Here is a 17,543-nt window from a genome sequence, read left to right on the forward strand (position 1 = left end):
CCCTCGTGGGAATAAGGTTTGGGAAAGAAAATGGGAAGCATGACAGACTGATTCAAGTGAAAAACGGAGACCACCTTTGGTAGAAAGTTTGGATGTGTCTATATCATCACCTTGTCATGACAGATGCAGGTAAGGAGGAAGGTGAATGAGTACCGTACTTCACTCACTCGGAGTGTTGAAGTCACTGCAACAAGAAATAGGACCTTTCATGTAGGTCACTGCAACAAGAAATAGGACCTTTCATGTAGGTCATTTCAAATGGTTTGAACAGGGGTTTTGTCAGGACTGTAAGCACTACATTAATGTCCCAGGGCACTGGAGGCTTCATATCAGCCCTTTCATGAACTTTGAAACCAAAGAGTGAATTATGACGAGACAGCTACTATGGCGCTTGGATGAACTCAGACTGATGAAGTTGCCAGTCCTGACTGAGATAGGTGAAGCAAATAGTCTAGTAGAACCTTTGGTTCATCAGTAAAAGGGTCTACTCCACATGAAAATACAGCAGTTGGCGTAATGGTCCCATTTGAAGGAGTAATTACACCGGGTTGAAGGCTTGCATGCTGAAAGAAGTAAGTATTCCTGCACTGGATCCGAGACTTCTAACCAACTCAATATTGTGTGCGCTCAACCTCCATGCCAGCTGAAGAGATCACAGCATTGGGTGTAGCAGTTGCCCCCTCTCCTGCGTTAAGAGGCAGGGGTCATCTCCAAGCACGACAGGCGATTCAACAGAAAAATGAACCAAATAAGTATACCAAGGTTGTCTGGGCCATACTGGGGCTATCAGTATCATTCTGGCTCAATCCCGGATGAGTTTCTGAATCATACAGGCAATGAGTGGAAGCAATGAAAAAGTGTACACTACGCCCTCGTTCCATGACAGTAGGTAGGCATCCAGGGCCTCCCTCTCAGGGGCTGAACAGCACAGAGCAGAACCGATCCAATTTTTTGTTGATATGTTTTCCAGCAGTGGAAAAGATGGTCGATCACCACCAGGTTTATTAACCACTCGTGGTCGAAAAATTCTGCTCAGCCTGTCTGTTTCCATATTGAGTGGGTCACTGCCCAGTGGCAGATATGTAGTGTTGCTTGGTAGAGGCTTCAAGATCCCATGCCTCCTTGCTTGTTCATGATGAAGTATATAACATTGCTCCTTGATTGTCCATTTGAATCAGGACGCCCTTCCCTCCCCACCCACCCTGAGTACACAGCTGAAAGCTGTGAGGGTGTGGTGAAGGACTTCAAGTTCCAGCAGGCTGATTTGTAGCCCCCCTCATTGGGACTAACCAAAGGCCTTGTGTTTTCAATAACCCTGTGTGAGCCCCCTACCCTGCCATTGATGTATCCATGGTTAAGAGTACTTGGTGATGGATGGGGTGCAGTGGCACACCCGATGTGTATCAAGTTGGTTGAAAGTTCCTGAGCCATTTCTAGGGATACAGTCATCCTGGTGTGGAAGGGCTAGAGACACTGGTTCCACTGTAATCAAAGTCCCCATTGTAAGTGCCACATGTGTAAACGGGTGAGCTGGACTATGTGAACGGTGGCGGCAAGGTGTCCCAGTAATTTGAAAACCTATTGCACTGTTGTGCAGGGAGATTTTAAAAGAGAGGCTGCTTCTTCAAAAGCTGGCTACTCTGTCCGCAGGCAGGAAGGCCCTCTAGAGCAGTGTCTATGAGTGCTCCTATGAAATGCAGTCTTTGCGTTGGGAGCAGGACCAACTACTCAAAATTGACTAGGAATCCTAGTGAATGGAGGAGGGCAATTGTGGAGACCATATAGGTGCAGAGAGTTTCCCCATGATAAGCCACAATGAAATCAGTCATCCAAGCAGGGAAACACCCGGATACCTTAGCAACTGAGATGAGTCGCCATCACTGCCAAGCACTTCATGAAGACTCTTGGAGCAGAAGAGAGGCCAAACGGCAGTACTTTATATTGCTAATGATGGTCGGCTATCTTGAAACAGAGGAAACGCCAGTAAGATGGGTGGATGGGAATGTGAGCATAAGAATCTTTTAGATCCAGGGAGCACATCCAGTCACACGATTGAAGGAATGGGAGAATGGCTCCCAGGGAAAGCATCCTGAATTTCTCCTGGCGGTGGTTGAGATTGCACAGGTCTAAGATGGGATGCAGATGCCCCATCTTTTTTGGGGATGAGAAGTACTGCGAGTAGAACCCCATCATGCTTCACAGTTGAGAAATCTCCTGGATCGCATCTTGTAGAAGGAGCTTCTGAACCTTGAGGACTAGAAGAAGTGTATGACTCAAGTCAGTGGAAGGGAAAGTTTGGTGTTGGGCTGGCAAAGACGCCATGAAATCCAGATGGAAGCCATGCTCTACAATGCTCAATACCCATTGGTCACTCGTGATTTGCTTCCAAGCTTGAAGGACGAATCAGATCCTTCTCTCCAGTCTAGATGTCTGAACTGGTAGGAAGGAGTCAGAAACTGGAAGCCAGTTTAGCAGGCTATTTCTGCTACTGTAGCCTTTGACAACTGTGTTCTCTGGTGTGAGCACAGGAAGGTGAGTCTTGTGTAAAGGTTGTCTGGATTTTGGAAAAGGAGGAAGTCTATTCTGCTGATAAGGCCTGTATGATTTCCTGGGGTAATAAGGCCTCTTAAATGAGAAATATAGCCATCTAGATGCAGGTTGAGAGTCACCAGAGGCTGATAGGGGCTGGACGGCAAAATTTTGTTCCTTTATTTGGGATACTGTCTCCCTGAGCTTCTCACCGAAGAGATTATCCCCCAAACAGGGCAAGTTAGCCAGTATTTTGTGGACATTGTCACAGATGGTGCTGATCTACAACCAAACCATGTGACAAACCTATGGAGGCCACTGTCGTCCATGTAGACGTGTCGAAGACTTCATACACTGAGTGCAGCTTCCAGGAAGCATGGGAGATAGTGGTTTGCCTGACTCCCCCCAATAAAAGGCTTGAGACTCTGAACGCATTCATGTATGTACTGGACCATATAGAATTAATGCTGGGTTATTTGAGCTATAAGCATAGATCCTGGTACAATTTCTGGCCAAACTCATCCAGCAGTCTGTTATCCTTCCCCAGAGGGGTGTTGAAACAAAGGCAGGTCTTTTTTGCCCGCTTCATTGTGGACTTGGCTACAACCGAATTATGGGATACTTGGACGACCCCATACCCTGGCAACTTCTTCATGCAGAATTTTAAAATCAAGCTTTCAAGCCACTGTAGAATCCCTTGAAGGGCATCTCCCACATTTTTAGCAGTACTGCAAGCAGCACTTTGTATTTGGGCAGTGCCGTCAGTTCAGAGGAAATATCCAAAATTTTTAGGATACCTGGGCCCTCCAATCTAGTGTCCAGATCCTTTCGGACCTCCACTTTAAGTGCAGTACCAATCTTCTCAACAAAATGAGAGTTGGTGAGATCCTCTGGTGGAGATCTGTGTTCCAGTGGCTCCAGAGCTGGCTTCAAAGGGATGCCAGTAGAGCTGCTTGGGGACTTCCCTGGTGAAACAGGATTTGACCAAGTTGGCGAAGGTGACCTTGGTGGATTTTGCGGAGAAGGGATGTGAGGGAGTCCAAGAAGGGGGGCAGGTGACCATGGAGATGCTCCTGGTTTTACACCTTCTGGAGTGGTTGGCTGAATGGAATAGGCTGAAGGAAAAGTAAGAGGTTCTGGGACTGGAAACAGAAAGAAGAAGTATGTGTGGACTATAATCTGATCTGGTCCTTAGCTTGCTGAGAGTGCTGTCCCAGAATCAAGGGCAGCGAATCCTTCTCAGAGACCAGTATTAGCTCCCCTTTTAAAGATGGGAGAGACAATAGAGAACAAAAGAGGTCTGGAGTCTAAAGGAGGAGATCTTGTGAAAAAAGCTGTGGCACCGGCTTGGCCCTGGTGATCGGTGGTGGAAGGTACAGAGATGGGTCCTATGGCCATTGGATAAACCCTTTGATGGATAAGGCTGCCTGGAGAATTTCCCTTGTCGACTCAGTTGGGTGATATGGTAAGACAGGGAAGTGGAGATCTCCCTTGAGTTCCTTGAGGCTTCAGAATGAGGTGACAGAGGGAGGTTCTGGTCATTAACTGAACTAGTGGAGATAATCAAAGGAGGTTTAGGCAACTATGCAGTTTCAATGATTTGCCTGGAAGGAGTCATAGATGGTGATATTGTTTAGAGTCGTTCTGTAGACTTGATGGAAACATGTGCAGTGGGCTTCTGCATAGAGACTGATTCAATGGGTGTGTCAACTTTGGAGCAGCATGCAGCTTCGATGTGTATTAGTGTGTGGGCCTTTGATGCATCATGTGCACTGATCCCACATGCTTGTGCTTCGATGAGGATAATGACTGGCAGCTCGACTCAAGTTGCACTACAGAGTCTTCGGACTAGTATTGCATTGATGGTTTTATATTTTTAGCAGATCCCGAAGCTGCATGCGTCGTATCGTTGAGACCTCTCTGTGGTTTGACTTTGGAGGTTGTTCAGACACATCTCTATATGGCATCGAGGATGCATGGTGATCTTTGTCTCTGACCCGAGCATTACCATTGCTGGATGACTTATGGTGGGTGCTGCCAGACATTGATGGGGTCCGAGGCTAGGCTTGTAATCTCAGGGATTCAAATCTTTGCCGCCCTGGTTCTCTGCACCCAAGGGGGGGGAAGACGACATTCATCCACAGAGACCGCAATTTGCCTAATCATGATCAGGGCCCAGACACAGGTAACACCCGTCATGGCCATCTATGAGAGACACGATCTGGCTGCAGGAGCAGGCCTTGAAGACACGGACCACTTTTTGCCATGACTGATTCCTCTTCCTTTTCCCAACTGGGAAATGACACTGAAAAGTGCTGTTTTGGGGCTCGCTGAATAAGAAAAAAAAAAAAAAAAGGGGGGGGGGTGTGACACCTGAAAAATAGAGAGAAAAGAAAATACCATCTGTGCAGAAGGTGGACAAAAAGAGACAAAGGGGACACAGACGACACTTGCGCGTGGCAACTCCTGCGCATGCTTACTGGAGCAAAAGCGCCGACAGCTTTGAGTTCCCATCCGGTGCTGCCAGGGGACGCACTGCCAGAGATCAGGGCTAATTCATGTCACGAATCTGCATCGGCACCATTTTATATGTAGTGCAATGATTCAGGAATCACATCACTGAACCTGTTGCCATCAGCATGGAGGGAAAAGGGGATGGGCCCTGCCCAAGTCATTTCAGGGCTCCTGGTACCCTTTCAGACTTTTTTTTTTTAAATAGTACCTGTGATCAGGGAGTTGTCCGATTGTTTCTGTGCGGAGAGTGAAAAAATGTAAAAAAAAAAAAAAACAAACCCCACAAAAAACCCAAAACCGAAAAGAGAAACCGCCAGCTAGCTACTAACCAACCCCACTCCACGCATGCATCTCATGCTCCTGGACTCACCCTCGTGCGAGGGACGATGTTGAGCTCCAGTTTTTGATCCACCAGACTGGCGCCTGCCTCCGATAAATAGCCCTGGTTCAAAACAAGACAGTCTCTTCCAAAGCAGCAAGGGCAGCACAGCTTCTGTAGCCATTTGGTCCACTTGGGGTTCAGCTGGCCATACGGCTCCTCGGTTTTAGGTTTAAATACACCAATAATTTTCTGTTGTCAAAAAGAAAAATATAAAAAAGGGATATTTAATTACAGTGACAAACCAGCCCCATGTAAAACATTTCACTAAGTGTACGCTGTTTCCATGCTCACAGGGATGACTTCCCCATTTAATAGACAGAACTTCATCTCATTCAGTAACACATTGAAAGCTTCTGTCCAGGACTGAAGAATCAAAGATTTCTTTTTCTTTTGCAACAAAATACTGCTGGAGATTACATAAGAGAATTTTCAGTTATAAATGAATACAAAATGACAGAGACAGACAGGCAGAAAGAATAAGAAAGTGTGGCATGACCGGTGCTAAAGGAAAAGCATGTAATGGAATAAAATGAAGTTTCAAAGGGGAAATCCCAGGCCGCGCTGGTGGCTCGGCAGCGCTACTGTGCACCGCTATAAGGAGGAGACAGCATTCTCTTCCAGGTCAGCAGCACAGTCAGCGCTCACATCCCCTAGCAGGAGGAAGGAGTCTCAGTCATGTAGTGACCGGATTCAGGGTTCATGATTACCTGGAAGGAGCCCTGGTGCATGGCCCGGAGTCAAGGACCATCTCTACATGACAAGACATTGAGGAGGGGGGACATAAAACAGGGAAGAACCCGGGGTAGTGGAAAATGAAGGTTCATGGCACTATATTCAGCTTGGATTCCCACTGAACTGGAACTACAAAAAGAGCAGGAGGAAACTGTTGGATCAAAAAAAAAACCAAAACAAAAAAACCCCACAGAAAATAAATAAATAAAATAAGGTGGGTTGGGGGAGGAAGGCTCCGGCACAGTTTATTATGCCGCTTTCACAATGAATTCCAGCACACACTGCCAGGCAGGCTCAGGGAAAATTCACAGGGATGTGGTGAGAAAGGAGGGGCCTTGGAACAGCAGAGGTCTCAGTCCAGGGTCAATGCTCTCCCTGAATTCATGTACCGACAGCAGTCTCAGAGCTGCTTGTATCGAAGGGCGCAGCGTGGGAATGGTACATATCCCATACGTACTAGGACAGTGTTTCCCAGCTCTCTTCTGGAAGAACACCTAACCACTCTGGTTTTCAGGGTACCATAATGAATTTGCATGAGATATCTGCATACAGTGGAGACCCAGTACATGCAAAATGTCTCTCATGTGTACTCACTAGGGCTGTAGGTGTGCCTCCAGGGCTGGGGCTGGGGAACACTGTATTGGCTGGGGAACACTGTATTGGTGAAACACTGTATTGGCTGGGGAACACTGTATTGGTGAAACAACGCAAACCAAAATACCCATCCCATGCGATCTGACTTGTTAGGCAGGCCTTTCTCCCCTTTCTGCTTTAGTATGAAAGTGAAATCTAAAGCAGCATGAGTTTCCTACAAAGCTGTTTCCTAAATGCTGCAATACATTCTAACTGTGGCGACATCACAAGCTATAAGTATTTTACCAGCCCTGACATTATGTCCACAAACAAAAGTGTGGAATCTCTTCCGTGCTTCTATCACAATGTAAAGCTTATAAAACCTACAAGGAAACTGTTAGGACTGCTGGTTCAGAAGTTACGCCCAGATTTAAGCATAGGAAACTGCTTCCAGAGCACAGCTCCTGCCGCCCTGCCTTCCATCCAGGCCTGCTACTGCCACAGCGGCAGCTCCTCCTTTGAGAAAGCTCAGCGCAGGGCCTGCCAGCCCTCACGTGCTGACAGGCCCTGCGGCACCCCACGCCTCTTTCCTGCAATGGCTTCCTGTTGACCATGGAAACCCAAGCAAGGGGGCAGGGTGCCGCAGGGCCTGTCAGCACACGAGGGCCCACACTGACGTTTTTTCATAGAGGTGATGCTTCCGTGTGGCCAGGCTGCTTTACAGAACCAGCAGTAAAGGTGTCTGGAGATGCCAGGAGAGATGAGGATCTGAGCAAGGGTCGTGGGGGGGGGGGGGGGGGATCATTTCATATCTCTAATGACTTCCACGACAGCCCCTCCCCCACCTTCCAATTATTGAGGAGACCTCCCGCCACTGCCTGTGGGCACCCCCTTTTTAAATCCAGCCCTGTAGAGAAGCTGGAAGTGGGGACTGTAGAAAAACAAAATGGCTTTTTTCCTGTTCTACTTCTCAAACTGTGAGAGCTGCAACCTGCTAAAAAAAATAAAAATAATACCAAAAAGAGAGAGAGTCTACACTTGTTCTTTCTTTGATTTAAAGTTTTTGAATTATTAAGGGAAGCTCTGATGAGACTTCACCTTCATGTCTCCTTATCCAATTTAGTATAGCCAGATTTGGGTCAGTCTTCTGTTGGCACTATAGAGGATGCTTTTCCCTTGGTCAGGAAGATGGACAGAGGAATGCACTGGGCTACATCTGCAGCACTGAATTCCTCTTTTACAGCTCCATGCAGAGGAATGTGAGGAACCAGCCATCCAAGATGACCGCATGGCTCTGTTGCAGCTGATATCCAACAGAAACATGCAATCCTACATACTGGGCGCATGGTTACAAGCACACAAAGTGGTGATAATTCAATGCAGGGACATGCAGTTTTCTGTGTAATTGATATTCCAGGAAGTGATTTATGCAGGCCCCTGCCCACACCCTCTAGGCTAGAGACTGATGGACCTGACCTTTGGAGCAGATGGACTGGTCAGCTCTGCTTTGACATTATCAGCTCAGTCTTTGCGGAATGTATCATTGCTGGACTTAACAATTAAAGTCCAATCTTTTGTAATGAGTTCCTTCAAGTGGAGAAGGAAAAAAAGTCCTCTGAAATCCTTCTGAAGAATCACAAACACCTCAAATCTCCCTCAGGAAACTAGGTTAAAAGGCTGGCTTTTTAAACGACTCCCTGATGCTTTCTGGCACCAGTAGGGCTGATGACAGATGAGGGATGCGATACAATGCAGGACCACATAAGGTCAAGGTGCTTTGGGATGGAACCCGCCAAATCTCATCCTGTAGAAATTCAGCCATTTGGCAGCTAGAAAAGACCCCAGTACAAGCAGCAAAATCCCTCTGTTCCAAATGTTCAGAAAACTGAGTCAATAACCCTGATGCCTACTCTAGGAATCCATAACATTGTCAATTAGCTTGCTTAGCAAGTGACTGGGCAGGATTCTATCCCGCTTTCAAAAAATGTCTTCGATGCACGCTGACGTGCAGGAGAGGAAAACCTAAGCACACATAACGTTCCCAACACTTCCTCAGCTTAACATTCATCATGAAATCACGAGGACAGCAAACAGTCCTCGAGATGCCAAAAATGTGCCTCATCATCCCATGGACAAGAAGCAGCTCCCTGTATTAACAGCTCTTAAAGCACATACGTACTACGTAGGGCTTACAAAAGGGAGGAATTGTTATTTTGTAAGTTGCCGGGGATGGGGTGGTTTCCAGTTTTCAGAATCCTGCGACTGCTGGCATTACACTGCTGCAGCTACCAGCAAAAAAAGGAAGTCAGCTTTGCTGGCAGCTCCGAGCCCACCGGGATCACAGCCTTGAGGAATGAAAAGCCCTGCACGTCATCAACCCTACCCATCACTTCTGATTCATAGGGAAATCAATAAGCGAGCTGTCTGATCACAGCCCTTGAAAGTAGATCCAAAATTATTAACCTTTACAGGAACCCCACGTCTTCCTCTTACCTTTTGTTTAGAAATATCTAGCAATGAAAACACTTGAAGCACTTTCTATTTTATAAAGTTGCAAAAGGGAAGGTAAAGAAGCTTTAAGTCTTTCTTGCCTTTACACGTTTCAGGTTTTATTTGACAAAATTTTTCAATAAGCACAGACTGGGGAAAGTCCTTTATGTCTCAATATTACTTCAAAAATCCGGCTTCTCCTTTCTAACTTTAGGCTATTACTGTAAACGCTGAGAATTTCTCACTCATTAGGCAAATGTTGCAAGAGTCTTATGCACCGCACACGATTTACACAAAGTGAGAGCTGAGATGTAAGACATCTCGAGTGGGCCGACCCGATGGCTCAGAGGCAGTGCTATGGGCTGCCAGGTGGTTCTGCTCCTGCTTCTTGGCTCACAGAGCTGGAGATGCGGCAGAGAAAGCATTCACAGCGTCGTGCAATAGAGACACCCGCTCGCTGGCATTGCTGGGAGCTCCACTGGAAACGTGGTTTGGGCTCCTCAGCCCGAGGCCTGCTGCTGGGTTGGCTGGGCTAGAGGAGAGAAGGATTACAAATGGAAACAATCCCGTGCCCCAGCCGCACGCTCCTCTCCCAGGGTGGCTGTGATGGAAGGCTTAAATGTGCAGCAGGCAGAGGAAGGGTCAGTTCCAATGAAGCTGGAAACCACCGGGCCAAAATAATAATAAAAATATGTCTGCCTGGATTATATTCTAAATCACAAACCTTACCTGCTTACAGTATTCCAAAGACTCCTACATTAATGGACCTAGCAATTTCACTCTGATGATGCCTCTGACAGTGTTTAAAAAAAAAAAATCTTTTGTTTGCTGCTGACTAGGGCGTTTCTTTTCTTCTATTCCATTTTTGAATGTTTTGATTCTTATTCTACAAATTACAAAGAAATGAACAGAAGGTGGAGTTCAAAGGGTGAAGCTGCAGAGCCGCCTCCTCCAGCCACAGCAGAATTCAATAATCTTGCAAGCACAAAGCAGCCTTTAAGGACTCATGGCATGGCATGGGGGCTGCTTTTCCCTCATCAGTCCCATTTAAAACATGCACACAACCCACAAGCTCGTCAGCTTAAAGCATACTGTGCAGAAAGCCTCGTCACAAAGTCCGGGATGAGTACAAATCTACCAACTGCCTCCAGCAACTGCTAACCAAATCACAGACAGCCCCCTCACAGCTTAACTGCAAGGAGGGCGAGAAAAGGGGGAAGTTGAGAAAGTTCACCAAATGCTAACAGCGGCAGGATGGACAACCAGACATTGCTCTCCAACCTCGTGAGTTAACCAGGCCATAGTTTATCAATATCACCATCTGGAACCCAAGCCAAGCGTGCAAATTAAGAACCAACATGCCTCCTTCCCAATCTAGCAGCAGTCTACTTACCACCCCCAACCATCAATAGCACGCCGGGATCCTAGTTACCCAGCCTGTCCTCTACGTGAGACTACCAGCCAGCTGGGCAATAAAACCTGTACCCGCTGCGTACTGCTCGGTATTGCCATAGAACATTCAACAAGCAGTAATGCCCACCTTCTGTGATCAGCTAAAGATCTCCCTGCCATGACATTGCTTCTGGAATTCACTAAGCAGTCTCCACTGGGACAGCCCTGTTCAGGACCCAGGGGAAACCTCCTCACTGAGAACTGGATCCGATTGGTTCCTGCTAGATGTACGCCATTTATGACATCACAGCCAACTGGAACCAATCAGATCCAATGCATGCGAGTCTTGCCAACATGACTGCCCCCCGGAGGTTTACAGGAACTAGTGGAGAAGGTTAAAAAATTCAATTTTCAACATCCCCACAGCCTGCAGGTCTGTAAGTTCATCTTCAAAGAGGAACTCCCCAACGGACATACAAAGTCCGCAGATATGCAACTGCTATTTGTGCGGATTGTATCAGAGGGGGGAATTACAAACGGAGATTTCTATCTCAAATCTCTGCACGAACCTTGTAGTGGAGGGAAAGACAGCACGTATGCTTTTACCCACAGTGAGACTGGGCAATTTTGAAAAGCCTCTTTTACATGGGTAAATATGGATTTATTGGTATAAAACCTTTTCATGATTGTACCTCTTACTATACAGGATGAGTGTTACCACTTGTTGCGTGGGTGTCTGAAATGCTACACAAAAGCTATTAACTCTTGCTCAGAAAATTCAAACCACAGAGATCCTTATCTATGCCGGCTCTTGCTCAAAATGTGTCTACAGCATTAGCAGCATCTGGAAAATGCATCAGTCCCCTCCCCTCAGATCAGCCTGAATCAGAGTCTGGGACAAAGCTTTAAAAGTGTCAGGGTACAAAAAACACCAAACTTTGGAGGGAAGGAGGACATCTCTCTAACCCAGATGATTAAGGGATTAGCATGTGTTTATACAGGAATCTTACATCTGCATATGTGGCTTACATAGACAGAGTGAGCATGCCTCTGGAGCATACAGGTAAAAAAGAGATGCAAAAGTATCCACTCAGCTAGAAAACATCTAAATGCCCAAAGTCACTATCTACATGCAGGGCTGAATAATAAATGGGAGCCACCACTGCAAACAGAAATGTGCTCAGAGGCTGGAAGAAGGATTTGCATTCCAAATCACTGGCAAGCTAAAATAAATAGCTCTTCTTAAGTGACATCCAGATAAGAGGCCGCTGGCATGTGGCTGGATGCTAGGGCTATGTCCTGAAAGGACATAATAAAACTAGGTTACTACTAGTGTAAGGACTCCTCAAAAATTACAGGGTTAAAAAAAAACAAAAAACCCGGCATTTATTCACTCTCCAGACGTGCCCTTTTCTTACTGGCTGAAAGTATGCACACTGTTAAAAGTACATGTACAAAGGCTGGGCAACTTTCAGAAAATTGATTTCCACGTGTAAATATATTTTTACCCACATGCAGAAATTTGCTTTCTATGAGTCCTATGTGTATAATAAAATCTTTTTTTTAAAATGCTACTTTATGTTCAATGAAAGTTGTTATGGGACAGTTTTTAGTGGGATACTTGGGGTAAACCCTAAGGAAAACTAAATCCATCCCTAAATGGTCCAAAAAGTCAGCACAAAGGAGGTACATGGAGTGTGAATAACAGTAACCAAAACACACAAATGGAGCAAATTCTATATAGAGAGATATTACAAGTTGAGTAATTCCATAAAGGAGATGGATAGGAGAAAAAGGAGTTAATTTTTACACTAGTCAACCACCACAGTAATGCTATTTAAGGTAACTCTTGCTGCAAAGTAATTATTCTGCACCACTGTGCAAAATGCAAATTTCAGAACAGTTAAATGAAACAGACACTTGCACACAGATCATCCCAGATCCAATCACGAGAAACATTTCCAGCCTAGCATGATGTGCATAAGAACATAAGAACATAAGAAAATGCCATACTGGGTCAGACCAAGGGTCCATCAAGCCCAGCATCCTGTTTCCAACAGTGGCCAATCCAGGCCATAAGAACCTGGCAAGTACCCAAAAACTAAGTCTATTCCATGTAACCATTGTTAATGGCAGTGGCTATTCTCTAAGTGAACTTAATAGCAGGTAATGGACTTCTCCTCCAAGAACTTATCCAATCCTTTTTTAAACACAGCTATACTAACTGCACAAACCAAATTCTCTGGCAACAAATTCCAGAGTTTAATTGTGCGTTGAGTAAAAAAGAACTTTCTCCGATTAGTTTTAAATGTGCCCCATGCTAACTTCATGGAGTGTCCCCTAGTCCTTCTACTATCCGAAAGAGTAAATAACCGATTCACATCTACCCGTTCTAGACCTCTCATGATTTTAAACACTTCTATCATATCCCCCCTCAGTCGTCTCTTCTCCAAGCTGAAAAGTCCTAACCTCTTTAGTCTTTCCTCATAGGGGAGTTGTTCCATTCCCCTTATCATTTTGGTAGCCCTTCTCTGTACCTTCTCCATCGCAATTATATCTTTTTTGAGATGCGGCGACCAGAATTGTACACAGTATTCAAGGTGCGGTCTCACCATGGAGCGATACAGAGGCATTATGACATTTTCCGTTTTATTCATGTGACTTTTATTCATGTGACTTTTACGAATCTGTGCTCTCAGGCTGTGCTGATGCTCTCGGTCCAGCGGTATACGTTGTCTGTCATGTAATTAAGCCATGTTCAGATATTCTTTGATGGCAACGCTGAAAAGCATTTTCTCCTTTTAATTCTGTGATGCATCCACCCTGCTGGCGTCTCTCCTCTGTAGGTAGGGCAAGGTAAACCATGGGTCTTGAAACTTGGCAGGCAGCGGCTCTAGTGCCCTGAGCTCTCCGTGTTCAGCATGTTTGTTCAGAACACCAAAGTGGGCGAGAAGCTACAGAAGTGGCTCTTTCAGCATGAAACGAGAAAGAGGCAAAAAGCAAGGAATCGCCAGGGAACATGCCTACAATACACCTGCAGGACGGTGGAAGCAAGCGTCTCTCTACACAGAGGCCTCCTGCGGCTCAGGGAAAGGTGCCCATTCACATGGTGCAGCACGCCTGCGAGATTCCCAGTGACCAAGGGAAGGCTCTGCACTATCAGCACCCGGGTTAGACAGTGTGAGATAAACCAAGGAGAGACGAGAAAGAACAAGACTGGTCTGCAGGGAAGGTTTGGTTCCTCCCATGGCACTTCAATTGCTCGCCTTTTTCAGGTCAATTCTTTTGTCAGACTAAATCAACATTTAATAACTACAACCACAACTGTACCTTTCTGACAGTCACTTATGTATTTGGTCTGCCAAGTAAATAAATGTGAGTTCCACTTGGCGGCTGACCTGAACTCACCCATAAAAGTTTTCTGGCTATCCACAATGAATATGCATAAGAGATATTTGTATATAATAAAGGCAATGCATGCAAATATCTCTTCTTTATTTTTATTGAATCTTTCACATTATACATGAGAAAAAAAAAAAAACAGAAGGAAAATACATGTGCAATACCAGCAACATATTAGGAAAAACAAACAAGAAAAAAAATATACTCAAATCCAAGTCCATATCAATGGGGCTTACAGGAATAGAAATAAAACGAAAAAAAAAAAAAAAAGTCAGCATAGTGAGTCCCAAGGCTCATAAATACATTTATTTTGTCGCCATATACACTCAACAGAAGTTTTATCAGCTATAAAGGTCTCAAGATGTAACGGATCTGTAACGACATACTGGTTACCTAGAAGAATGACAATACATTTGCAAGGAAATTTTAAGAAGTAAGATGCACCCAAAGAGATAACCCGTATCTTTAATTGCAAAAAGGCTTTCCTAGGTAATTAAACCTCCCTAGATACAGCAGGGAATATCTGGACCATATGCCCACAAAAAGCAACATTCCTATTTTTAAAAAATTGTCTAAGGATGAGTTCTCTGTCCTGTTCTATTAGAAATAAAAACAACCAAAGTAGCCCTAGCAGAGATGTTTTCCACTGAATCCTAAAGAAAAGCAGTTAGATTAATACTATCAGAAGGAATTAAAGATTCTATGCTCCCTTCCTTCTCTCTTCTCCCTTGAACTCAGGAACATAACATTTAGACAAGGATTATAACCTTATCAGGCAGTATCTGTAAATTTTCCCCAGTATATTTTTTAAACAATTCTACAGCTGATCACAGATGAGACCTAGGAAAATCCACTAACCACAGATTCTTAGCTCTAAAATTATTCTCCAACAAATCTAGTTTATTATGAATCGTTAAAGAATCTTTCAAATTAGCTACTGTCGAAGTCTGCAACACCGTAACCCTATCTGAAACAGATGTCATATTTTTTACCACCATATTAATTTTACTATCCAGTTCAGATAGTTTAGCATTGGTTTCAGAGAAATTACACAACTGTCTTACTGTAGGAGGTCAGCGATAGTTCAGTGTGGGAAACAAACTTTCCAGATGTCTTTTAACATAAACTCCTTAGGTTCAGGAGAAGAATCCAGAGATGGTGAAGATGCTAAAGCTGATGATAGCGCAACAGCCGACGGAATAGGGACTGAAGCAACAGTCCCTATACTTGCATTACCAGATAGACAAACCATCCGTCCTCTCTTCTGGGAGTAGAGGTGTTTCAGAGTTAACTGTAATACTCATTGTCTAAACCTCAACTCCCCCCAATACAGAACCCATGGGCGGGAGGAGGCAACAACTTCCTTAGTCCCTGGAGAAGAGGTTGTCACAGGGGAGGTGGAGGAGTAGGAGCTCCGGAACTTAAATGGCTTCACCTGACACATTATCAAGTTCCAAAGAAACAGGCCCACTCGAACGAAAGAAGTGGCTATCTAAAGGGCCATTTACCAGAGTAGAGGCGGCAACAGGAGTCCCGGTCTTCCCCTCTCTCTTCTTTCCCATATCAAAAGGTGGTAGAAGAGAGATATAATGAGCACGCCCCTTAGGTACACAGCTTTGGTGCACCTCCGGCCGCCAGATGAAATAGGGCTCCAGCAGGACCCAAGCCCAGGTAGTCTACCGCAGTGCCTGGATGGATGCCGGGACTCACGCTGAAGACAGGCTCAATAAACGTCACTGGCCGCCAGATGAAATAGGGCTTCAGCAGGACCCAAGCCCGGGTAGTCTAGTGAAGTGCCTGAATGGATGCAGAGATGCACGGTGAAGACAGCCCCCCCCCCCCCAAATATATCTTATGCATATTCACTGGGGATATCCAGAAAACCAGATTGGCCAATGTGTCTCAAGGATTGGGGCTGAGCACCACTAAGAGCAAGTATATCTGATATGTGTACATCTTGTTTTATTATTTATATGATCATCTCTATTGTACCTTGCTTAGAGTACATTTTTTTTATACATTGTCAAATAAGCTTTAACAAATAAAATAAATATCTCAAGACCTGCTTTGCTAAACTTATTTTCCTCCCCATAAACACAGAATAACAAAAAAGTCTTAGTAAATAAGGCTCCCAATGTGGACCAACCCAGTCCTGGAAGCACACCCAACCAGTCATTTTTTCAAGATAGCTGCAAATGCACAAGATCAAATTTGCATGCACTGCAGACTCAGTGCAAATCCACTGTGTGAAGCCTCACAACTCCTAAACTGCCCAGATTCCTCTGCTAAGAAGTTGTAGCCTTGTGCAATCCTGGGATACTCTGCAGAGAGCAATGCTAACTGCTGGAAGAAAAACCGGAAACCAGCAAAAGTCCCCAAGACAATACGAAATACCTGTAACCTTGAACACACACACAAATCAATAAACACTGGTGGCTAATGAACTCGTAAAAAATATTCCTAGCAAACAGTACAGCTGCAATGTATCTTAATATCTGTTATCAATTCAAAGAGTCCTTAATACATAAAGAAAACTTCATACATCACCTACCATCCTCTGCAAAAAGTATTTACTTAAATCCTCAATGCCACAGGCTTCCATTTTGTGCCTTCAGTGATTTCATTTTAGGTTTCAATACTCAATTAGATCCAACACATTGCAGCATCATGATGACAGTTTCATAATATTGACGGCAGAAAAAGAATGGTCCATCTGGTATGCCTGGCAATTTGCTTATGGTAGTAAATGCTGCTCCGCGCAGGTTACCCCCATGCAGAAATGTTACACCATCCCGTTCTTTAAGTCTTTAGGGATCCGTAGTGTTTGTCCCATGCCCTTTTGTATTCATTAACTGTTCTCGTCTTCACCACCTCTTCTGGGAGGACATTCCAGGCATCCACCTGTGAAGAAATATTTCCTGATACTGGTTCTGAATCATCCCCCCCCCCCTGGAATTTCATTTCGTGATACCTAATTCTACTATTTTCTTTCCAGCAGAAAAGGTTTGAAGTTTGTGCATCGTTGATACCTGTCAGATATCTGAAGATATCAAATCTCCCCTGCATCTCCTCTCCTCCAGGTTATACACATTTAGATCCTTCAGGTCTTCTGAAAAATTTACCCCACACCATTTTGGTCTCCTTCCTCTAGACTGCCTCCATCCTGTCTCTATCCTTTTTGAGATACGGTCTCCAGAACTGAACACAGTACTCCAGGTGAGGCCTCACTGATGATCTGCATAAGGACATTATCACTTCCCTTTTCCCGCTAGTTCTACCTCTCTCTATGCAGCCCAGCATCTTTCTGGCTTTAGCTACTGTCTTGTCACATTGCTTTGCCAACTTCAGATTGCCAGACAATCACCCCAAGATCCTCTCCTGATCTGTGCATGACAGTATTTCGCCCCCCCTAATCACATACACCTCTGGGATCTCCATACGCCAGGTGCATGACTCTGCACTTCTTGGCACTGAATGTTGCCAAATCTTTGACTTCTCTTCAATTTTTCTAAATCATTTTTCATTCTCT

General features: G+C 44.9%; 1 protein-coding gene across 1 annotated transcript in view; it reads right to left on the bottom strand.

Annotated features, from left to right (window-relative positions):
* The window catches only part of LOC115081743 (phosphatidylinositol 4-kinase type 2-alpha-like), a 52,877-nt gene that overhangs the window by 24,252 nt on the left and 11,082 nt on the right, over positions 1-17,543 (bottom strand). Inside the window, exon 2 of the mRNA XM_029586156.1 lies at positions 5,414-5,614. Within this exon, the coding sequence (XP_029442016.1) occupies positions 5,414-5,614 (201 nt within the window). The remainder of the gene's footprint in view (positions 1-5,413; positions 5,615-17,543) is intronic.

Source organism: Rhinatrema bivittatum, unplaced genomic scaffold (genome assembly GCF_901001135.1).
Source record: "Rhinatrema bivittatum unplaced genomic scaffold, aRhiBiv1.1, whole genome shotgun sequence".
NCBI classification, from domain to species: domain Eukaryota; kingdom Metazoa; phylum Chordata; class Amphibia; order Gymnophiona; family Rhinatrematidae; genus Rhinatrema; species Rhinatrema bivittatum.